The sequence below is a fragment of the Nomascus leucogenys genome, chromosome 4 (genome assembly GCF_006542625.1).
Source record: "Nomascus leucogenys isolate Asia chromosome 4, Asia_NLE_v1, whole genome shotgun sequence".
In the NCBI taxonomy this organism is placed as follows: domain Eukaryota; kingdom Metazoa; phylum Chordata; class Mammalia; order Primates; family Hylobatidae; genus Nomascus; species Nomascus leucogenys.
Genome location: NC_044384.1, coordinates 80,205,626 through 80,226,707, shown reverse-complemented (window position 1 = coordinate 80,226,707; position 21,082 = coordinate 80,205,626). Strand labels below are relative to the sequence as shown.

The 21,082-nt window shown below is 50.0% G+C and overlaps 1 protein-coding gene across 2 annotated transcripts; it reads right to left on the bottom strand.

The window, feature by feature from the left end:
- Window positions 1-1,247: 1,247 nt before the first annotated feature.
- On the bottom strand, window positions 1,248-13,442 carry MS4A15 (membrane spanning 4-domains A15). 2 transcript variants are annotated; one of them, XM_003275229.2, is made up of 6 exons: window positions 13,218-13,442; window positions 9,502-9,624; window positions 5,812-5,868; window positions 3,668-3,760; window positions 3,202-3,315; window positions 1,248-1,522 (listed from the first exon to the last, which is right to left on the bottom strand). In XM_003275229.2, the coding sequence occupies exons 1-6, from the start codon at window positions 13,440-13,442 to the stop codon at window positions 1,412-1,414; spliced, it is 723 nt and encodes a 240-aa protein (XP_003275277.1). In that variant the 3' UTR covers window positions 1,248-1,411. The 2 variants fall into 2 exon arrangements, with proteins under 2 accessions (XP_003275277.1, XP_012367609.1); XM_012512155.1 differs by lacking the exon at window positions 9,502-9,624 and having other exon boundaries at window positions 1,412-1,522.
- Between the last annotated feature and the right edge of the window lie 7,640 nt (window positions 13,443-21,082).

Here is a 21,082-nt window from a genome sequence, read left to right as displayed (position 1 = left end):
GAAGGAAGGAGGAAAAGGGGTTGGTGGGAAGCCCTTAGGTTTGTACTAAGGGGAGACCAAGTGGTGAGAACACGGACTCTGACGTCACATGGAACTAGGTTCGGATCCCAGTTTTGCTCCTAACTAGCTCGGTGGCCTTGGGCATATAATTTAACACCTTTAAGCTTCAGTGTCCTTAGTTGTGGAGTGGGGATATGAAGGCACGTTTGTTTGAACCGAGATGGGGACAGAGTAAGTGTAAGGATTACACCACACAGAGCGAGGCACCCAGAGGTGCCCTTTTGTGATAGTGGGACAGTTACCCAGGTGTTCTGAGAGATGTGGGATGACCCTTGGAAGCTCCTGAGGTTAAAAAGAAAAAGTCATTGCAACAAGACCAGCTCAAAATTTAAGCCACATGGTTTATTTCCTCCTGTGGTATGGATGAGACAAGCTATCTCATCTACCAGGGCTGGTGAACACCAGGCTGACAGTGTCTCCTTATCCCCTGGAAACGAAGCCCAGGTCCCGTGGTAACCTTCTGTGGTAGCCTTGTCCTTGGGCTATGGGGGTGGGGAAGGGAGTGCTGAGAGGCACAGGGACGTCCCAAACTGCCACTGCTGTGCCCCTGTCGATGCTGACTGTGGTGGCGCCTTAGGAGTGGGCTGGCGTCAGCTCTCCCCTGCAACCTCCCCTCCCTTGGGAAATGGTGGGGGCGGGGGGCAGGGCAAATGCTGACTTCATATTACAGACAAGGAAAATGAGGGTTTCCAGGAAGCAGGGGGACAATGCCTGGCCTAGACCCAGGACTTCAGGGAGCCTGGGGAGCTGGAAGGGCCTGATGAACCTTATCTGGTTCAACACTCCAGTTTCCAAATGGGAAACCTGAGGTCCACGGATGTGGCAACAGATGACAAAGGACAGAGCTGACCTTGGGGCCAAGAGACCTGCCGCCAGGCCACTGCCCTGCTGTGAGGCCTTGGCCTGGTATCGGCACCTCTGTGAAATGCCAGAGTCAGACTCTTCCATTCTGGAGGATTCCGGGCTCTCTGACCTTCCCGAGGCCTGAATGACCTTCCCGAGGCCTGAGGGTCAGGGCAGGCCTCGAACCTGAGTCTCCAGTGAGGCCAGAAATGAGCACAGAAATGCTTAGATGCACAAGGTGGGTGTCCCTGGAAGGGTGACAGGGCTCGGGGAGCTGAAGGACACACACCCCTGACGTCAGCCTGGTGTCTTTTAGAAAGAAACCACTGGGGAAAGTGTGGGAGAGACGTCCCTGGGCACGCTTCACTCAGATGCCGGAGCATGTGTGGATGTGGTGAGGGAGGGCAGCTGGGATGGGGCTGGCCCCTGATGAACAAGGTGGGGGTGGGGAGAGGCTGGGCCCAGAGGGAAAAGGCTGGACTCCACCCGCAGGTGCCACATCTGCTACTCAGACGACTCCTTGGGCATATGCCACATTGTCATAGGCAGGGGGTGGAGAGGCTGCCGGGCTGGGGATGTTGAAGTCTGCGGTGAAGGCGTTTGGCAGGAAGATCACAGGCTGCAAAGAAAACAGCACTGAGCATCCTGGAGGACGCTGGAGCTTCAGGGTAGTGTCGCAATAGTGCCCCCTTGTGGGTAATCTGAGAACAGCGCCCTGGTACTGAATTCCGCAAGTCTGAATCGCTTGCTCAGGGCTCTCTGTGCAACCAATATTTCAAACAGCATTTACTGGGACCAACTATGATCTAGGCATTGGGAATACAGCAGTGAACAAAACAGACAAAAGTCCCATTTCTCCAGGCGCTAACATTCTGCTGTTAGCTGTTCGCTAACATTCTGCTGTTCTTGTTCTTTTCTTTTTTCTTTTTTTTTTTTTGAGACGGAGTTTCGCTCTTGTTGCCCAGGCTGGAGTGCAATGGCGTGATCTCGGCTCACTGCAACCTCTGCCTCCTGGCCTGAAGCTATTCTCCTGCCTCAGCCTCCCGAGTAGCTGGAGTACAGGTGCCTGCCACCACGCCCAGGTAATTTTTTGTATTTTTAGTAGAGACGGGGTTTCATTATGTTGGCCAGGCTGGTCTTGAACTCCTGACCTCAGGTGATCCACCCGCCTCAGCCTCCCAAAGTGCTGGGATTACAGGCATGAGCCACCGCGCCTGGCTCTGCTGTTCTTTCTCTCTCGACTGCCCTGGCCTGGTTCAGGACTTCGCTTTCTCTTGCCTGCACCATGCACCAGCCTCCTTGCAGCTTCCTGACCTCCAGCCCCTGCTTGTCCACCCTCTCCACCTTCTGGCACTGGACAAATCCTCTTGACTGATTTCCTGGAACCAGCTCACTCTCCTGCTCAGACCTTCAATCCCCTCACCCTCAATGCATCCCATCGTGCACCTGCCAAGGGCACCCCACCCTGTGGCCTGCATTTGCCTGCCCGAGGCAGCCTTTGCTCCAACTGGTTCCCCTGCCTTGAACACTCACTCCAGCCCCTTTCTGTCATCACTGTCCTCCATTTTTTTTTTTGGAAATCAAAGCTTAATTTCCATCGGCATCATGCTGCCCTCCCTGATGCCCCCGTCTCCCATGTGGCCTGGGAACTCCAAAAAGTCCCACTCCTCTGGGTGCAGCACTGCCCCCATGCCCCGAGCCCCAGCCTTCCATTCTGCAAGGCTCCCTGCGGGGCTGCACAGAGCAGTGGCCATGTGGGTGCTGGTGCACCCAGTGCCACGGGGAGAGCAGTCCTGTCTTCACTGACCTGCGAAGACGTCTTTGGTATTGTTTTGGTTTTAGAGACAGCCTTGCTCTGTCACCCAGGCTGAAGGGCAGTGGTGTGATCATAGCTCACTGCAGCCTCAACCTCCTGGGCTCAAGCCATCCTCCTGCCTCAGCCTCCCAACTAGCCAGGAGTACAGGCATGTATCACCACACCTGGCTAATTAAAAATACATTTTTTTTGTAGCGATAGGATCTTTTTATGTTACCCAGGCTTGTCTCAAACTCCAGGGCTCAAGAGATCCTCCCATCTCATTTTTCAAAGTGCTGGGGTTAAGGGCATGAGTCACCATGCCCAGCCCAAAAACTTCTTTGGGCCCCCTGACACGGATGGGACACCCCTCCTAGCGCTGTCTCTTCTTATTGCTTCCCAGAGTGCAGAGGGAGGGGCTGGAGTCAGAGTGGGCTCCCAGACAACTGCCTTCCACAGAGGCTCAGCTCAGGTTTAGTGGACGTGGGGGTGGGGGTACTCACTGCACTGGCCTGGGCATGGGTGGCTTGGCACCCGAAGTGAGTGGCAGTGACTGCGATGAAGAACTCCAGGATGGTGAAGATAGTAAGCACAGCCAGATAGCCCCTGTCCACATCCTGGGGACCAAAACCCACAGAAAGGTGAGTCCAGAGTTCTAGAGTAAGGGGGTCCCCCGAGTGAGAACCACTTGCCCAAGGTCACACAGCTAGTTGGGAGCAGAGCTGTGACTGGAGCCAGTCCCCCTGCCACCAGTCCTGCACCCTCCCCTTCACCCTGCAGGCTGCCTCCTTGCTCCTTCTGATGCCTATCTTGGGGAAGGCTCAGAGGATCCATGGATTCATGGGGTCTATAGGGACTGGCAGGCCCTGCCAATGTGCTGGTACTGCAAACTCTCACCTCCCTGCCCTCCTGGACATGGCTGCATCATTTTCCAAGTTTTCCCACCCCAAGGGCCATCTGACAACGCACCCAGTTAGTAACACCAAAATCCATGAGCAGAATGGCTGTCCCAGCAAAGGCCACCACGACGCTGAGGATGTTGGTGCCCAGGCTGCTCCTCACCTGCAGAGAGCAGAGAGACAGGAGCAGAGGGAAGAGGCAAAGAGAAGGAGAAAAGACAGGGGCTGTGGCTCTGCTGCTCAGCCCCCAGCACGCTGCCTCCCACAGCCAAGGAGGCAGTGGCTGCACCACCCTGCACGCAGCTGTGTTCTCATTGACTGCTCCCCTTTTCTCTTCTCCTCCCCTGGGACCTCGGTCAGAGGTCTTGTTGTCTCTCTTTCCTTCTCTTGTCTTCTTGGAAGCTGCTAGGGAGAAGGGCACCACCTCCTTTACAGCCTCTCTGGGTGGAGTTTGCAGCCTCCAGCCTACCCCTTACTGTGGCTCCCTCAACCCCAGGCCCAGCACCTCGCAGGAGCAGCTGCAGCTGAGGCCTGCTCAGGGGCGTGGGTTGGGGGAAGCCCTTTGCTGTGGACACTGAGGCCTGGTTGGGAGAGGGTTGAGTTCATTTCCATGAGGTCCCAGGAAGCAGCTGGCGGAGTGAGGCACTGCAGACACTGGTGGGGCACCAGGCAGGGGAGACAGGAGAGGCAGGAGCTGAAGGTCTGAAGTCTGGGTGGGCTGAGAGGCCTAGGACTCCAGGGTCTGAAGAGCGTGCAGGGCAAGTGACTCCCGGGGTGGTCCAGGCAGCCACCCAGGCATCACCATCCCCGTGCAGCCAGAACCTGCGGTCTTGTGACCCATAGCTGGAGCCTTCTGGTTAAACTGCCCCAAGGGGAAACATTCATGGGTGGGCTGGGGACTCTAGGACCTCTTCAGGTTTAAAGACCCCTGATTCTTCTTTTTAAATGGCAATCAGGAGGTCATTGAGATCAGAAGAGCCTCACAAGAAATCCATTATTGATTAATTAAGCCAAAAGCTTTTATTGAGCACCTACTGCCTGCCAGGCACTATGCAAAGTACTGTGAGTCCAGCAGAGAGTAAGTCAGGTCTTGTCCTCCTGGAGCTCATGGCCTGGGGGACACTGGGTTTGGTCCACAGAGTCCTCTCTTCTAGTCCTGCCCCTCCACAACCCATTCTCTGCCCAGCACCTGGGATACCTCTCAAGTATGGAAACAGGGCAAGGAATCCCCTGCTGAAGCCTCCGTGGTCTCTCATTGTCCTTAAAACAAATCCTGAACTTGGCATTTAGGCTCTGAGTCACCGCCCCAGCCTCTCCCTCTCGGCCCACCCCTTGCCTGTGATGGTCCTGCACTCTGGTCCCCCGTCCAGCCATGGCGTTTCCCGACCGGGCTCTTCCATGGTTGTTGCCCTCTGAACTGTGAAGACTCGGTTCTGTGACCCCTGCTCAGGGACTCCAGACCATCCCAGCTGAGCTTAGAATGACTCATATTATCCTGCCTGCTTCCTTTCAGCACTTCTCATGCTTGGCAACTATCTTTGTTAGTTTGCTTTATGGGTGTCTTACAAGGCACCAGAAGGTAAGTGCCATGACCTTCACTGCTGTGTTCATGACCTTCGCCGCCGTGTTCATGATCTTCATTGCCGTGTTCTCTGAGCCTGACATAAAGCTCACACCCTCCTGTTCAAAGCCTCCATCGCCTCCCAGTGCCTGCAGAAGGCACCAAGCCTTCCACGATCCAGCCCCATCATGGGATTAAATCTCCCTATCTAACTTCTTTCCACTTTCCTTCTCCTACCTTTGCCTTCGTTGGACGGAGCCAGGCGTGGTTTCAGTGGCAACCCTGCCCACACTCCTCCGTGCATTCTCCAGCTTTCCCTGTGGCATTTCTAAGTCCTCTCTGCTCACCAAGGCCCAGCAGGTCTCTTACAGGAGATCTTCTAGCATCTTTCCTTTCTCAGAATGACCACGAGCATTTTATCCATGGACCTCACTTTCCACCCTGGTTTGTGTATTGAAAGAGTATCCCTGTCTTCTTCTCCTGGACGTGCACAGTCTGCGTCTGGTCTGCCTGGGTGGTGCCCCTCCCCTGGCACTTTGCAGTTCCCCTGAAGTGCTGGGGAATGAGCTGAAGGAGTGGATGGGAGGGGCAGGGTAGAGTGAGATTTAGCTGTGGCCTCATCCCCACCCCTGGGTCCCCCTGTTCACACTCACCAGGCAGCTGGCGTGGTTCTTCTCAGCTGCCACTGAGAGGGATCCGGAGATGATGAACTGTATGGGGAGAGGGGACCCAGTGAGGCCTCAGCCAGGACCCTGGGCAGGGCACACCCTGCTTGGGATCTGTCAAGAGGTGCCAGGGAGAGACAACAGCCTCCTGATGCCACTTTCTCTGCCAGGCAGGCACCTTGGGGTCTTTCAGTAGGGGTGTCCCCTGTCCAGAGAACTAGGGCTGTGGCTTACAAGGTGAATGTTTTCATTGACATCATATCATCAGGGCCTCATGGGGAAGGCATTGTTCCTTCAAACATTCACTCATCAAACATTTACTGAGTGAGGCTGAATGTGGTAGCTCATGCCTGTAATCCCAGAAGTTTGGGAGGCTGAGGCAGGAGGATCACTTGAAGTCAAGAGTTCAAGACCAGCCTGGCCAACATGGTGAAACTCCAGTCTCTACTAAAAATACAAAAATGAGCTGGGCATAGTGGCGTGCACCTGTAATCCCAGCTACTTGGGAGGCTAAGGAGCAAGAAGCACTTGAATCTGGGAGGCGGAGGTTGCAGTGAGCCAAGATAGTGCCACTGCACTCCAGCCTGGGGGACAGAGTGAGACTCTGTCTCAAAACAAAAAACAAAAAAAACCAAACATTTTCTGAGTGGCAGTTATGTGCCAGGAACATAACAGAGTTGAATAAGGCAGACCAGATCTCGGCCCTCAAGGAGCTTATATTCTTTTTTTTTAAGACAGAGTCTTGCTCTGTCACCCAGGCTGGAGTGCAGTGGCATGATCTCGGCTCACTGCAACCTCCGCCTCCCAGGTTCAAGCGATTCTCCTGCCCCAGCCTCCCAAGCAGCTGGGACTACAGACGCCCGTCACCACACCCAGCTAATTTTAGTATTTTTAGTAGAGACGAGGTTTCACCATATTGGTCAGGCTGGTCTTGAACTCCTGACCTCGTGATCCACCTGCTTCAGTCTCCCAAAGTGCTGGGATTACAGGCATGAGCCACCATGCCCGGCCAGATCTTATATTCTAATTGGGGAAGACTGACACTTAGCAAACAGTGAAGAAAAGTACAGACAGTGGTGCTAAGAGCTGTGATGAAGTCATAGCGGTCACCGGGGCTACTCGAGGTCGGGTGGGTGTCAGGGTTGTCTCTGTGAGCTGGGATGACAACAGCCGGGCACAAAGCTGCCCATAAGGATAGCCCAGGGACCTGCATCATGGCATCTATGTACTTGGCAGTCACCTGACACACTGAGGTGGGGCAGGCCCTGCGTCTGCTGAGCTGAGAGGATGGGGCTGAGCAGCGCTGCGCCACTCTGGGCCTGCAGCTTAGCAGGTCTGCAATTTGCAGGGGGCACTCAGCTGCCATGCTGGGGAGACCACAGGGTCAGCGGTGGGTGGAGGAGGCCCTGGGGTGACATGGAAACAGAGGACCAGGAAGGAGTCACTACAGGTCTCAAGCAGGTGTAGCTCAGCGTGGTGGCCATGGGGGTGGGAAGAAGGGGACACACTCAGGCTATGCTCTGGAGGGCGAGCCGGCGGGACCGGCTGCTGGGGTGGATGCGCAGCAGGGAAAGAAGACTCTAGGACAATTCTTGGGATGTGTTTAGCTTTGGCAGTTGGGTGGCTGGAGGTGCCATCTGCTGAGATGAGGAGGTGATAGGAGGGATGGGGTTGGGGACAAGCCTATGGCAGGAATCAAGAGTTTCATTTTGATATACTGAGTTGCCTCTTCAACATCAAGCGGAGTTGTCGAGAGGGCAGCTGGGTTTAGAATCTGGCTCTCTGGGCTGGAGACAGGCATGATGTCTTATTGATGAGAAAGTCAAGCCCCAGAGACAGGCAGCGACTTGCCCAGGTTCACACAGAGAAGGAGGCCTGGCTGCACCCCCACGCCGGCTGACTGCCTCTTTCCTTCTGTTCCAACTCATCCCCCATCCTGGAATTCTGGGAATTTTCAACTAAGGACTCCTTTGAGCCTCCAAGAAAAGCTATGAGCCTGCTTTCTAGAAAAATGCACATAATACCCCTGTACTTTCAGGGGTCCCCAGACGTCAGCGATGTGAAGATCCAACACAATGATTAAATGTTGGAGCTCACACGTGTCCTGCCAGGATCTCCCAACCCTGATGTCTCCTGAGATTGAAAATCAAGTTTTTGCTTTTGTTCCTTCTCCCATTTTTGAAGCTTTACTGGGCATATTGGTGATAAAGCCTGGCAGGAGGGGGCTCAGAGGGGAAAGTGTCCCCTTTGTTTCTTCCTGTTGTGATTTCTCCCCGTGGGTTCTCCCGATTGCAAAATTTTCCTCCACCTTCAGGTCAGGGGGACCATTCAAAGGGCCAGCGCTTGTCCCCAAGCATGGCAAGGTGACCATCCTGATCTGGTTATGATGTGTCAGCCACTTTGTCCTCCCTGAACCCCATTCTGGTGGATTTTGCGCTCTTGCTGGAGGCAGCCTGGGCAGGGGAAGAAAGTCACTGTGCCTCGGTTCTGGAACCAGCACTCACGCAATGGAGACCCCTTTTATGCATATCTCTGTCTTTCTCTCGAAAAAGGGAATCGCTCAACAGTCACCATTTGGTGCAGAATTTTAGGGTTAGTAATCCACTCACCATGCACCTTATCTCTTGATTTCCTCTGCAAACTATGGGGGAGGCAGGGCTAGATCTATGAGCCCAAGTTTTAGATGAGGAAGTTGAGTCTTGAGATTCAGCGACACGCCCAAGGGACTCCACCCTAACACGCGGTGGAGCTGAGATTCAGACCCCGTTGACCTGATCCTGAGGCCTGTGCTTCCTTGGGGTGGCTGGAGGCTCTGGTGATGTGTTGATGGGGGTGCAAACACCAGGGTTCACTGTATACACTCAAGTGCCCTTTAATGTTGGCAATGACAAGGACTCACCTGCCTGTTTTCCGGTAGGGGTGAGTGGCCAGTTTGGCCGGAAGGAGGTCAAAGGAATGGGCTCAGGGGCTTCAGAGCTGGTTGGACTCCCAGGGGACAGAGCTCCTGGAGGGCTGGGACCCAACTCAGGGAGCTAGAGGGTTTCTGCAGGAGGGGTTTAGTTGCGGGGTGAGGCTTAGGATCTGGGCAGTGCAGGTGGTTTGCACCCAGCCCTGATGCCCTCCATCCCGTTTTTTCTCCTTTTTGAGGTGGAGTCTTGCTCTGTCACCCAGGCTGGAGTGCAGTGGCAAGATCTCAGCTCACTGCAACCTCCTCCTCCCGGGTTAAAGCGATTCACCTGCCTCAGCCTCCCAAGTAGCTGGGATTACAGGCATGTACCACCTTGCCCGGCTAATTTTTGTATTTTTAGTAGAGACAGGGTATCACCATGTTGGTCAGGCTGGCCTCCAACTACTGACCTCAAGTGATCTGCCCGCCTCGGCCTCCCAAAGTGCTGGGATTACAGGCATGAGCCACCGTGCCCGGCCTTTCCCGTCCTTTTTGGCAGGTTCTCTGGCTGTTTGCTGGGAGCTTTTGATCCGCAGGAGTGGGGTCAGGCTCAAGTTTATGGTGAGGGTTTGGAGGGAGTTAGATTTAGACTCTAGTTCTTCTAGGAAGTGCCTCCAGGCTCCCACCTAGGAGAGGCTGTGCCCAGGAGGATGGTGGGGATGGGCGCGTGGGGGAGAGGTGAGCCTGGGCAGCATCCCCCTACCCTCCCTCTCCATGGCCCCGGCACTCACGCAGGCTCCTCCCCAGAAGGGGACACCGCCCTCGATGAAGAAGATGCCCACGTGGCCGCGGCGAACCAAGAGCAGCACGCTGCCAAAGCCCAGGTGGATGAGGCCGATGAGGATCTGCACCGTCTGCGGGAAGCCCGGAGGCTCAGTGCTGCGGGCCCTGTTCCACATCGCCCCCTGCCGGCCCCGCGGAGAGCGTGGCTGGCCCCGCCCTCCTCTAGCTTGTTGGCGACTGGGAAAGAAACTCAGACTCTGTTCTTTAGAGGCGACATTATTACAGAAACCAATAGAGACACTTCAAAGGAGAAAGCTAGTTCCCCGCAGCCTACGGGACCCACAAAGCACAGCTCTCAGCCAACCTGCCTCCTGCTTTCTGCTCTGATCCATGGATCTCAAGCATCGCTGTGTCCCTACCTGGCTTTCTCAGGACTCGGTTCAATGGCCCAACATTCCCTGCACCGCATGCCTCACCTTGCCCTTCCTCATCCCATACCACCCTGTCAATCTGCAGCGAGCACCTTCTCCTAGAGCATCTTTCTATTTCAGTGTGCGTCACTGATCGTCCCAGCCCTGTGCAGCAGCTGCCTCTCAGCCTGCTGAAATTTCCAGTGGGATTTTTCTCTTTCTAAGAGTTGGTTTACTAGCACCCTACTAGTCTATGCCCAGAAGTGGGATGGTTTTCCCAAGAGTGAGCTTCTAGTAAGGTCTGCCACATAGCAGAAACATTGCAACGTTTTGGGTAACTATAGAATTCTGGAACTGAGTGGAAAGAGATGTTGAAGACCGCTGGAATCCAGCCCTGGGAGCCTTTCACGGGGTCTCCAGTGACCAGTACTCACCACTACCCAAACCAGCATGGTCCTTCTATGGGCAGTTCTGACGGGGAACAACTAGTATTGTCATCTCAGCATTACATGGGATATATATTTCTTTCTAACATGAGTGCCAAGTATTTGGATATTCATGGACATGAGCCCCTGAATCTTCAGCTTCTTTTTCTCTTCAGCTACATGTCTTTCATCTTTTCAGTGTCCTCACAGGGCACAGCATGGCATGGCGTCCAAGGCGCCAGCGTTGCTCCCCTTCCTGGTAGATCTTTCCCCTGCGGATAGACCACCACAGCCACTGCCATTATGCCTTGGGAAACACCAGCTGCCGCTTATTGAACACCTGTCTATGCTAAGCACTGTGCTGGGGGTTTTACAGATGTGGTCTCATTTAATCCTAATGAGAAGAGGTAGGTTATTACTATTATTGTTATTTTTGAGGAGCTTTGCTCTTGTTGCCCAGGCTGGAGTGCAATGGTGCGATCTTGGCTCACTGCAACCTCTGCCTCCCAGGTTCAAGTGATTATCCTGCCTCAGCCTCCTGAGTAGTGGGGATTACAGGTGCCTGCCACCCTGCCTGGCTAATTTTTGTATTTTTGGTAGAGACGGGGTTTCACCATGTTGGCCAGGCTGGTCTCGAACTCCTGACCTCAGGTGATCCACCCACCTTGGCCTCCCAAAGTGCTGGGATTACAGGCGTGAGCCACTGTGCCCCGCCAGAGGTAGGTTACTATTATCCTAATTTTGGATATGAGGAAACTGAGGGTCAGAGATGTTCAGTAACTTGCCCGAAGTGTCCCCGCTATGAGGCGGCAGGCCAGCTAAGTCTGCAGTGGTATTCTTAGTGGGTGGCATTCCATAACTCTTATTTGTATTTTCCACTTTTTTGTGCTTTTCGGCAGTTTGTTTGTCTCATCAATTTTTTTTTTTTTTTGGAGGGGTAGAGCACTGGTTCCCAGGGTCTGCTCTGAGGCTTCGGAATTCCAGCAATTGTTGACCCCCTCTTTGTCCACTGTCTCCATGGGCCACAAGTCAGTGGCTGTGTGGCCCTTGGTGTCTGTGCCCCCAGTCCAGTCCCCCCCTGCACCAATGGATGTGGTGCAGCTATTAGGGTAGAATTCCAACATGTTTGAGCCAGAGGTCCTGGATGCCACAAAGCAGAGGGGTGGAAGTAGAACTTTAGGGTCAGCCATCACTAGTTTACAGGATGCCATTTATCAGCAGTGTGGCCTTAGGCAAATGACTTAGTCTTAAGAAACCTCAGTTTCCTAATCTGTCTAATAGGAACGATGATCCCCTTCTTACAAGGTGGTGCTGAGAATCTAGTGAGATGATGCATGCAAAGTCGCCGGCACAGTACGTGCACCTCTCAGAGATGCTTCATAAGCAAGAGCTGTCATCATCTTCACCTTCATCATCATCATCATCACCATTGCTTAATCTATGCTTTCATCTTCTACTTGGAGAAACTGAGGCCAAGGAACATACTGAAGAATCTACATATATGTGAGTATAATTAAAATAGCAGGCGGCCATTAGCCTGTCTCCATAATTTGAGTTCCTACATAACAAACTGCAACCCAACCAGTACATAAACACACTGAAACCTAACCTAGGAGTAAATTTTTATAACAGATAGCTGGGTTGCAGCTAATGACAAACAGCTTCAGCCAACTGATCAGACTATGCCCAAATAAGGCAAATGCCTCATGACGTGATGCCCAAATAAGGCAGACACCTAGCTGCAGCTGATCAGGAGATTACTTCACTTCTGTGTTTGACCTATAGGAGCTTGCTGCGCACACAGCTGGATGGAGCTCTCTGAACCTCTTCTGGTTTTGAGTGCTGCCAGATTCCTGAATTATTCTTAGCTCACATAAACTCTGTTAAATTTAATTTGTTTAAAGCTTTTCTTTTTCTTTTTTTTTTGAGATGGGTTCTCACGCTGTTGCCCAGGCTGGAGTGCAGTGGCACAATCTCAGCTCACTGCAACCTCCGCCTCCTGAGTTCAAGCAATTCTCCTGCCTCAGCCTCCCGAGTAGCTGGGACTACAGGCACACAGCTCCATGCCCAGCTAATTTTTGCATTTCTAGTAGAGATGGGGTTTCACCATGTTGGCCAGGGTGGTCTTGATCTCCTGACTTCGTGATCCACCCGCCTTGGCCTCCCAAAATGCTGGGATTACAGGTGTAAGCCACTGTGCCTGGCCTAAAGCTTTTCTTTTTAACACTGCATGTATACACATACACGTGCAAATGTGTGTATGTATCTTTCTATCTCTACCTAATATTTTATGCCTTCAGTATTTTATTGAGACCAAAATAGCTCAAGGCCATCTGAGATTGAAATCCTTCATGCGCCTTCAGCTCTATCAGGGCTGACTTTCATCTACCACTTTCATTCCATCTCATCTCCCCCTTTCCTTTGGTCATTACATTCCAGCTATGTCAAGCTTTCACCTCTTCCTTTAACAGCCACACTCATTCCCAAGGTCTTTGCACTTGCTGTTCTCTCTACCTGGTGAACCCTCCCTCTCCAGCTCCTCCACCAGCTATTCCCTTGGCTGGCTTCAATCTAACAGCCAGGTTTGGGCTTAAATGTCATCTCCCCAGGGAGAAGTTTCCATCTACCCTCGCTAGTATTCCCCTTAGCCCTAGTCATCATTTTCAACCTTGCTTTTCTCTTTGGAGGTTTCTGAGTCATTTGTTTACTGGTTTACTCTCTGTGAGCTTTATGCGGGAAGGGTGCTTGTCTACCTGGTGCATGGCTGAATCTTTGAGTCATTACTAAGTATTTGTTAACTGCCTTCTCCCCCCTACAAAACATGCATGAATGTTCCGGTGCTGGGATACTCACTACCTGCCTCAGGTTGTGCAGAGAGGCTGTTCTTACCCCCAAAACTTTGGGCTCTCCTGTCAGGAATGTCTCCACAGGCTGCAAGTCAGGTGGCTGTGTGGCCCTTGGTATCTGTACCCCCAGTGGTGGCTCCTCAAACTGCATAATCCCTGGAGGTTGGCACATGGATGTGGGCGGAATGGCTGGAGGTGGGCAGAGGCCACTGGCATTGCTTGGCAGGATGACGACAAACACTCCATTGCTGGCGGGAGCTGCAGACATCGTGTTCAGAGAGCCTGGAAAACAAAGGCCTGGGAGATAATAATGGTAATGATGATTGTCACACATGTGCATAAAGCTTTTTAGCTGATAAGCAACGGGCCTACTTACCCTTGCTTACTGCAGCCCTGTGAGGATGGCCCCAAACGCTCTCATCAAAGCTGGGGAAGCTGAGACTAAGAGAAGCGAAAGATGTCTGAGGTCGAGGGCCTCTAGGTGGGGTAAGACTGAGATTTGAATTCCAGTCTCTCTGGTTTCAAAGGGCCCTGCTCTTAATCTCTGAGCTATATTATGTGGAAAGCTCCTTTTGGAGGAGCGTATATTTAAATGCCCTTCTTTTCCCAGAAAGGGCAAGTGACTTACCTAAGGACACACAGCTAGTGCAAGGTAGAGCTTAGCTACAGCACCGGTTTCTTCACCCCTAGACCAGGACTCACTGCCACTTCCTGCCTCTCAGCTCTCGGCTATTGAGCTGGTGTCAATAATTCCCCTGGGTGTGGGAACTTCCCACCTGCTGTGGGAAGCTTTCTATTTGGCCACCCAAGCAGTTACCATTGATGTAGCCAAGAAATGTGTAGATATGGAAACTTTATGCAGAGTTTATAGCTTGCAGTGAACGCCAAGAATGAGTTCTTAGACAATTCCAGCTGAGTGGGGCTGGGGGCGGGTGGGGGGAGCTCTTCTGAGAGAGACCACCCCAGCATCTGTCCGCCAAGTATTTATTGAAAGAGCTTGTTAAACCACAAACATCCACTAGATGGCTTTTTGAGGGTCATGAGACACCTATGGCCTTGTAGAAACTCTCAAACCACCTTCTTAGGAGGCTGTTTTCAGCGTTCCTTGTTACACACCTCAATCCTTGTCCTGTTTTTAGGGTCAAGGAGTTACATTCTCATGCATAAATAACATACACACAGTGCCTCAGTATTTTTCCATGCCCCGACCTCAAATGCCACGTACATAAGCTTGGATATGTTGCCGTGCACCCTCAACATCTCCCTCTTCTTTAATTTTTAGAGTATGTTGGTTATTTAAAGCGAGGTAAGCTTCTATTGCTTTTTCTTGGTTATAGATGTGCTGAGTGGCAGCACAGAGCCATTTGTACATACCTAGCAAACAAATACAAAAAAGAATAAGTATAGCGGCCATTACCCAAAGGTGTATGTTTAACCCAGATAACTGTTTGGGTTTAACTGTTGAAAGCCTTTTTATAATTGTTGAAGGGTATTTGTTTATAGTTGCTGCGACCATTTTTTAAGTTGTTTTTTAAATTGACACTTAAGAGTGGAAATGTGAGAAGACTAATGGTTGTGATAAGCCTCTTGCAGGTGTGTTTTCACTCTCTCCCAAGCATATTGGGAGCTATTATATGGCAGAGGTGTGACATAGATAGAATTATATTGCCAATTACAATATAAATTTTGATGGGTAATGAATACCTGCTGCTGATCCCCCAGCCATTCAACAGCGGCTTTAAGAGCCTCCAGGTGAGACAGAGTAGTTCTATTAATATTTACCTGTTTTTGAAATTTATGGGTTACATCATATACCATGTGGTTCACCACTGAAGCTGTGTGAATAGATTTAGTTAGAAAAACAGCTGCAGTAGCAGCAGTTGCTAATATAATAATAGCTGCGACTAAAAAAGCAATTAAAGTGGCCAGAAATCTTTTTCTCTGAGTAGGAGACAGTGCTTTTCTAAATAGCTGCAGGGTCGAATCTCCTTCCCAGCTCCAGGTTAAATTTACAGGCAGCCAAAATTCTGCACGCCATTTTAAGATCATGACATAGGTTATATTTAACTAGGTAACATTTCGATGAGACAGGCATGTAGCATACTGGAAGAGACTTTAATACTATAAAAGGATCGATTCTGCTCTATGTTAGGAACACCTTGCCCAAACAAAAGTCTATAAGGGTGCGTAGTACAAATCATAACTGTGTCAGTAACATTATTATGGAAAGAGAGGGTATAATTGCCACCGCTAGTAATATACTCACCATGTGAAAGAACCCGTTCAAAAAAAGGAAGTCCTAATCTCCAAATTTGGGTATGAGCAGGGCTTAAAGCTTGTTTCCCTTTTAGTTGTAATATTGGTCCTGAAAGCCTGTACTCTGACCAGGTGATAGACTTATTGGAGGGACTCCCAGATCCAATAGTCTGATTTGCAGACGTAAGATAACCATGGGAACTCCAACCAAGCAAGGTGCCATTATCAAACAGAGGCCCTTGACATGGCGCAGGCTGTCTGGATGGAGACCACTGAATGGCTTCAAACTTACATCGCCAGTCCCTACTCAGACGGCATATAGGAAGATCAGGCACTTGTGTGGCTTCATTAGAGACCTCCGTAAGATTAGTGGTAATAGCAGAAACAAAGGTCAAGTTTGCAAGCTTAGCACCCCTTTCAGGCTGATAGTAAAGATACTCCTGAAGAATAAGAGTAACACACTTAGCATGTGCTATTGTGGAAAAACAAAGAGGGGGATTACTGGACAATACAACCAAGGAGTCATTAAGTTTAATCCATCCCAAATTTTCCATTAAAGGATAAGACAGGGGCATCCATCTACCTCTTGTCCAAGAAGTATCACTAGATGACAAAGGCAGGTCAGCATCCCACCATGAAATAACATTAAAAACAGGGGGATTTAGAACATGACTCCAGTAAACATGTTCTTGAGCTGATCCCACTTGGCAAAGGACAAGAATTAGCAGCCACCCCAACATCTATGTCTGTCTTACTTTCTCAGAAGTTTTCCCAATTACCGCCAGATACATAAGAAACTGATTCTCTGCAGTTACAGAGGCTTCTATGGCTGCAAGCTGGATAGTTGCCTGTTGATCCAATTTCTTTAGCTGTCCCCAGGTAATGTCAGGTGCCTTCTGAGTCATCACTGTCATTGTCAGTCAATTCTCCAATGACAGGTCCTGTTCTCGAGAAGAGGGCCCGATATCCCCCCTTTTTTGTTTATTAAGATATACTTTAAGAGTTTGATGAGCTTGTTTAATAATGGCCTGACCAGTTGAGGTATAGAGAATCCCAGTCTTGTGTTGTATGTTGATTTCATTGCCAAAGTTGCAATGCATAGCCAAAGTAAGCACTAAGATAGCAGGAGCCATTATCAGTTTTACAGTTTGTGGAAGGCCTGGAGTCATAATAGATTCAAACAAATGAGCAACTGCATCTTTAATTTTTTCTCCGGCCTGGGGAGTAGCATGTAGTAGGCCTATGTAAGTGTCCACAGTAACGTGGAAAGATTTAAAACGTCCAAAGGTGGATACTGAGTAACATCAGTTTGCCAGACAGCATTAGGCACCAGACCTCGTGGGTTGGCACCAAGTCCTAAGGAAAAAGGGGAAAGAGAATGCTGTTGGCAATCAGGATAAGTTTTAATAATCATGTGAGCTTGAGCAAGTGTTAAATGAAACTATTCTTTAAGGCTGCAGGCGTTCTGATGAAAAAAAAGCACAATCAGCTTGAACTCGCAAAAAAGCAGGAGAGTCTGCAAACCACATCTGTGTTTGTACCAGATCATTAGCTCGAGCGTTCCCTTCTGATAAGGGACCAGGTAGCCCAGAATGCGAGTGAATATGTGTGATGTAAAGAGGGTGATGATCGAAGGGGGCTTGCCCCTCCACACCTGTGGGTATTTCTCGTCAGGTGGAGACAAGAGACTGAGAATAGAAATAAGACACAAAGTATAGAGAAGGAACAGTGGGCCCAGGGGACCGGCACACTCAGCATGGGAGGAACTGCACCGGCGCCGGTCTCCGAGTTCCCTCAGGGTTTATTGATTACTAGTTTCACTATCTTGGCATGGGGGGTGCGGCAGAAGAACAGGGTGAACAGGGTGATGGTGGGGAGAAGGTCAGCAGGAAAACATGTGAGTAAGGGAATCTGCGTCATAAATAAGTTCAAGAGAAGGTGCTGTGCCCAGATGTGCACGTAGACTAGATTTATGTTTCTCTTTACCCAAACATCTCAGTTAGTAAAGAGTCAGAGCAGTATTGCTGCCAGCATATCTCGCCTCCAGCCACAGGGCAGTTTTCTCCTATCTCAGAATAGAACTTTACACCGAGATGTTCCATTCCCAGGGGCATGCAGGAAACAGAGGCCTTCCTCTTATCTCAACCACAAAGAGGCCTTCCTCTTTTACTAATCCTCCTCAGCACAGACCCTTTACAGGTGTCGGGCTAGGGGACGGTAAGGTCTTTCCAATTCCACGAGGCCCTATCTCAGGCTGTCTCAGTCGGGGGAAACCTTGGACAATACCCAGGCTTTCTTGGACAGAGGTCCCTGCGGCTTTCCGCAGTGCGTCGTGTCCCTGGTTAATAGAGAATGGAGAATGGCGATGACTTTTACCAAGCATACTGTCTGCAAACATATTGTTAACAAGGCTCATCCTGCACAGCCCTAAATCCCTTAAACCTTGATTCAATACAGCACATGTTTCTGTGAGCACAGGGTTGGGGCTAAAGTTACAGGTTAATAGCATCTCAAAGCATAACAGTTTTTCTTTGTACAGGTCAAAATGGAGTTTCTTTTGTCTTCCTTTTCTACATAGGCATAGTAACAGTCTGATCTCTCTTTCTTTTCCCCACAATGATGGGCACAGAGGAGCTCTCATGCTGCGAGAAACAAAGCTAGTAGGGGTTCATTAGTAATGCCCTTCACATGTGCAAGATCTAAATGAGTAATACTACACACGGCATAAGCAGAATCACTAACTATGTTTATGTCTTGGTGAGGAAAAGTTTGTAAGGCCAATATCAGGGCACCTAACTGTCTGTTGCGTAGTTTTAAAATGTTCCTGGATTTTGTGCTGCCATTTCTGCATGGCATCTTGCCACACTATAGCTGCTCTTCCAGTTTTTCCTAAACCATCTGTAAAGACAGTAGTGGCGTGAAGCAAGGGCTCAGAAACAACAATAGATACAAATTTAACAGGCACAGTTTATAAAAAGTTCAGGAGCTCAGAGGCTGGTAAATGAAAGCCGATATTACCAATAAAGTCAGCTATTGCGACTTGCCAATCAAGAGCACAAGCTAGAAGAGTATGAAATTGTTTTTTGCTTAACGGTAGGAAAACAGTAGCAGGGTTATTTTTGCCATATGCCTGGTTAGGTCACAATTATAATATGTGGTTCCGGTCATTATTGCAGCAAAAGTTTGAGTCAGATGAGTTGTAGTGCCTATATTTTGGCATGCTTTAATAAACACACTGATTTCAGTGGCAGTGGCTTAGACTGGAGTTATTGCTGTCTTACAATCCTTATTTGCATTTTCAAAAGCCAATTGTAACATAAGAAGTTTGGTAGCTTTAGGATGGGGTACCCGTTTTTAACTGCAGCTTGCAATCGGTTGATAAATTTAATGTATGTTTCTGTGGCACCCTGTTTAACTGTTATAAAGGAACCCTGGGATTGTCTTATGGGTTTTTTTTTTAATGTTTGTATTGCTAGCTGTGAGTGTTGAGGAAATAGATGGCCATCTGCTTGACCCTGAGTCCGAGCTGAAGCAAAAGGCCCTGTTCCCAATAGCATATCAAGTTGTATCGGGATATTATTATCCAAATTTTGCAAGGACTGCTACATGGCTAAATCACTGTACTCACTCCACCACACAGTATATTCTGCAGTTGAAACCAAAACTTTTACCAAAGTTTTCCAATCATGTGGAGTCATCTTATAGCCATTTCCCAGAGCCTCAATCATCCCCTTGGTAAACGGTGAATGTACACTGTTTTCACGGATACTTTTCTTTAACTCTTTAAAGACAGTAAAAGGCAAGCTCTCATGCCATCTCCTGTTGTTTTGAACAATAACAGGGAATGTGCCAAAAAGCGCCTCAGAGTCTCCCTTCCTAAGTCCCTCTTGGAGGCACTCCTCTACTAAGGAAGTTTGACAAGGAGTCAGCGTTGAGGACGCGGCCACCCGATCATATAGATATTCACTGACTGGAGGTCTTATCCAAGAACCATCTCTTGGGCGGCCTCCAATCTCCTCAAGGGGGATGGGAGGCGCCATTGCCTGAATGGGGCCAACGAATACAGGTCCCTTTAAGGGTGGAAGAAAAGAGGGCAATGGCTTTTCTATAGGGGAAGGAAAAGGCCATCCTCATCATCACTAGAAAAAAATATCCCCTTATGCCCTACAGAAGGGAATGAAGTAGAGAGAGGACCCTCCCGCTGTTCTGGTTCCTGTTCTTCCTTCTCCTTTAAACCTGAATTCCCTTCAGGCAGAGAAGATGGGCGGTCTGACCCACCGCAATCTGGCAGATAAAGAGGATACAACACCGAGTGTACCAGCGCCCAGGTGGTCAAAACAATAACCTTAGTAAAATGACCTTCCTCATATCCTCTTTTCAGGCAATGACCTACCTGCTCCCATGACTCAAGTCTAAGGTTCCTTGATGAGGAAACCAAGGGCGTTCCTGCCGAATTAAAATCATAGCCTTGTGTAGAGCTCCAGGCTCTACAGTGCACTGGTTAGCCTTAAGTAGCTGTTGCACTATTTTTAAAAAAACACTTTCTGTTCTTTGGTCATTTCTTGACCCATGATAATCCAAGCCCTGATATTTTATGCCGGGTCCCATCCTTCTGACGGGAGTCAGGACTGTCCCTTACCGGGATTCCCCGAAAATTGATGAGTTTTCCTCCTTCACGCGTAACTTCAAGGCGATCACATCGGGGTCACCACTTGCAGAGTGTATAGCTTGCAGTGAACGCCAAGAATGAGTTCTTAGACAATTTCAGCCGAAGGGGGCTGGGGGAGGGGGTGGGGGCAGCTCTTCTGAGAGAGTCCGCCCCAGCATCCGTCCGCCAAGTATTTATTGAAAGGGCTTGTTAAACCACAAACATCCTCTAGATGGCTTTTTGAGGTGGGGTCATGAGACACCTGTGGCCTTGTAAAAGCTCTCCAACCACATTCTTAGGAGGCTGTTTTCAGCGTTCCTTATGACACACTTCACTGCTTGTCCTGTTTTTAGGGCCAAGGAGTTACATTCTTATGCACAAATAACATACACACAGTGCCTCCGTATTTTTCCATGCCCCAACCTCAAATGCCACGTACATAAGCTTGGATATGTTGCCATGTACCCTCACACTTTAGGTGTGACTGGCCTGGGCAAACACTTTGGGAAAAAACACCCATTACCCAGGTGTCAGGCGACGATCTTACCAGGAAACAACAGAGTGATGAATCTGCCAGATTATACAATGAGATCGAAAACAGTCATCCTTCTTGTTGGCATGGGTGGGTGAGGAGTTTACCAGTTCAGTGTAAGGGTCTGAGATAGAAGCCAGGATTTGAATTCCGGCTCCTCTGGTTACTGTGAGGCACGGGAGCAAGAGGGTCACCCCTCTGCCTCAGTTTCCTTACCTGTGAAATCAGGATAATACCAATCTCGTAGAGTTTGGTGGGGAACACACACCAACTTGATAAAATCCATCCCTTACAATGCGACTTGTTATAACACGATGCAGCTGAGATGTTTTGTTAAATATAACATATCTAAGCCAGTGACTTACAATGGGCCGTGGATGTGCATTGCTTCCCAGTGCTCTGAGAGCTGCTGTGCATGCTCGGGAGACCGCCAGCTTGCAGATTGTGCAGCACATTCTCTGTGGTTCTGTAA

Coding starts and splice junctions, on each gene's coding strand:
- MS4A15 (XM_003275229.2), bottom strand. CDS start 13,442: ATGTCTGCAGCTCCCGCCAGCAATGGAGTGTTTGTCGTCATCCTGCCA. Junction 9,625..13,217: donor GAGAGCCCAAAGTTTTGGGG/GTAAGAACAGCC, acceptor GGCTTCCCGCAG/ACGGTGCAGATCCTCATCGG. Junction 3,316..3,667: donor ATTTTGGTGTTACTAACTGG/GTGCGTTGTCAG, acceptor TTTGGTCCCCAG/GATGTGGACAGGGGCTATCT.